At 42.6% G+C, this 2,418-nt stretch overlaps 1 protein-coding gene across 1 annotated transcript; it reads right to left on the bottom strand.

Moving 5' to 3' along the window:
- Positions 1-510: 510 nt before the first annotated feature.
- Positions 511-2,043, bottom strand: BOLA1 (bolA family member 1). Its single transcript, XM_075329893.1, has 2 exons — positions 1,961-2,043; positions 511-1,119 (listed from the first exon to the last, which is right to left on the bottom strand). The coding sequence occupies exon 2, from the start codon at positions 1,114-1,116 to the stop codon at positions 682-684; it is 435 nt and encodes a 144-aa protein (XP_075186008.1). The 5' UTR covers positions 1,117-1,119; positions 1,961-2,043; the 3' UTR covers positions 511-681.
- Between the last annotated feature and the right edge of the window lie 375 nt (positions 2,044-2,418).

The raw sequence follows: 2,418 nt of genomic DNA, 5'->3' as shown, positions 1-2,418 counted from the left end.
GGTCTTTTTTTTCATATTCATCTGCCGCTGTGGACATCCAGTTGAAAGGAGCTTAATGAGCGGTCCTATTCTTATCTACTCAATCTATATTTCCCAGCGGCACCCTGGTTGTCATCAGTGCTTCAGGCCCCTACTCTCATGTGTATTTCCTGATAGAAAAATATTAGATCTCAGCATTGGCAATTTTTATTTCTATGAATGAGGTCTTGGGGATGTTTTATTACATACATTTTCTAAACCAGACTACCCCCTTTAAATAGTAAAACTATTAAAAAAAAAACAACAATAAAATATTCTACACACTTTTACCTGCACCATGTTTCAAGGCAGTTGACATAGTAGTCAGTCATAACGAATAATTTATTATACAGTAAACATGATATTAATTGTGAAAGCCCAAAAAGTAATTTCATACAGATTAAACATCTTTGAATAGCTCAAACTACTCTTATTTCTCCCCCTGGATTTGCCATCAATCCAATAATAGTAATTAAAAAAATACAGTAAGGAAACGTTTTGAGGTTTTAATTTATTTTTTTTGCAAACTACCTACAGATAATACTGAATAACTGAATGTACAATATAATACTTAAAAAAGCAAAAAAAAATCTTCACAAGAGGTTCCGTGGTCCTCAGGTTCTGCGTTGGCTGGAGGGGTCATCATACTTCTCTACCTTGGGTCTACACTTGAGAGCTCAGCTTCTTGCCCATCTGGGGATCATGTTTTGACCCCCCCATACATCCAGGGCTTTCGTTAATGGTGGGGTTTTCTTCCCATTGTTGCGGGGTCTTGGCCTGAATAGACAGGGCGTGAACAGGTCCGGCTAATTCATCTTTCAGCAAATCGTTGACAAGTCTGTGGCGCTGAATGAGTGACTTCCCTCTGAAAGCATCAGATACCACCACCACTTTAAAGTGAGTTTCTGATTCAGCGGGCACAGCATGCATGTAGCTCTCATTATGCACCTCTAGGTGGCAGGGTTCTAGGTTCTGACTCAGTTTGGCCCTGATTGATGTCTCCACGGGCTTTTCCATGTTTTGGGATCCTGAATACCTTGATGTCACGGTAGCTGAAGGAAAACGTGTGCAAGATCGGAGAAACCGTGCAGGGAGCATCAGCTGAAACCGAGGAAAGGGTGAAGACGAGGTAAGTGTTTAGATATGGATAAAATATGAAAAGGAGGCTCACACAACAAACATACGCTGCATATCACAAGCTCTGACACCACGTGTCTGACGTTTCTGTGGCAGATATTCGCCAGAAAATATATCAGAAGATATCTGCAGGTAATCAATGTGTTCTAATGGGGACACCAACCTGACTCTTAGAGAGTAAGGGGGCACTAGGGCAGTTACTAATTATTACATCTAAAGGGGGCATTTTGGGCCCAGGCACTGCACATACCTAAGTCAAGAAACCTAAGAACAGTTGCTACAACTGAAGATAAAGGAATTAAAGGGAGATCCTTGGATGGAGGTGCTAAAGGTGGAGCTATTTTGGAAGATTCAGTGGCTACTTGGCAGAGAAAGTGCATGGAAATCTATGGCAACGGCTCTAAAAGAGGTTAATTTGGCAAATCAAATAAAGGGGTTTCCTTCAACACATGAGGGTCCTATGGCTGGAGTGCTAAAGGAAGGTCCTAATGCACAGGGTGCTAAAAGGGGATCCTTCAGGAGAATATACTATGGGGACTCCATTAGCTGAGGCGCTACAACGGGGTGCAAAATGGGAAACCTATAGCAGAAAAAATAAAAGGGGGCTCTTAGAGCAAATTAACCAAATTTGTGTAATTAATGTAGGTCCCTTTGGAAGATGAATAAAAGGAATAAAGGGGTGTCAGCCAATTCATTTACTACACAAGCAGCTGTGCTACCAGAGAGCCGCTGTCATAAACATTACTCTGCATACTCCAGCTTTCCATGACTTAATGCAGAGCCCACCCAATCAGCCCCCACTTACTGCTCACAACACACTGCAGACAGCAGCGTCCTTGCAGCCATGACCAGGAAACCCCATTGCATGATGGGAAATGTAGTTGAATTGTTGCACCAAGCTGAACCACAGCTCCCATGATGCACCTGGCTTCAGGAGGAATGTATAAGACGTTGCTCTTCCCTATGTTATGGCAATGCAATTTCCCCCCATAGTGATTTAAAGTTCCTCATCACAGTGAAGAAATTATATAATACAATGTGATGGGTAAAGGAATGGACTAGTTGTGCTAATTTCTGGATTTTTTTTTTCTTCCTGTATGACGCTTCAGTTCCCATGTCTGACCACCAGATGGCAGATGCTGCAATTCCTCAGTCTGACCACCAGATGGCATATGCTGCAATTCCTCAGTCTGACCACCAGATGGCAGTTGCTGCAATTCCTCCGTCTGACCACCAGATGGCAGTTGCTGGAATTCTTCAGTC

The sequence above is a fragment of the Anomaloglossus baeobatrachus genome, chromosome 12 (genome assembly GCF_048569485.1).
Source record: "Anomaloglossus baeobatrachus isolate aAnoBae1 chromosome 12, aAnoBae1.hap1, whole genome shotgun sequence".
NCBI lineage: Eukaryota > Metazoa > Chordata > Amphibia > Anura > Aromobatidae > Anomaloglossus > Anomaloglossus baeobatrachus.
The sequence above is the reverse complement of the archived record's forward strand: the minus strand, read 5'-3'. Positions and strand labels throughout refer to the sequence as shown.

Coding starts and splice junctions, on each gene's coding strand:
- BOLA1 (XM_075329893.1), bottom strand. CDS start 1,116: ATGCTCCCTGCACGGTTTCTCCGATCTTGCACACGTTTTCCTTCAGCT.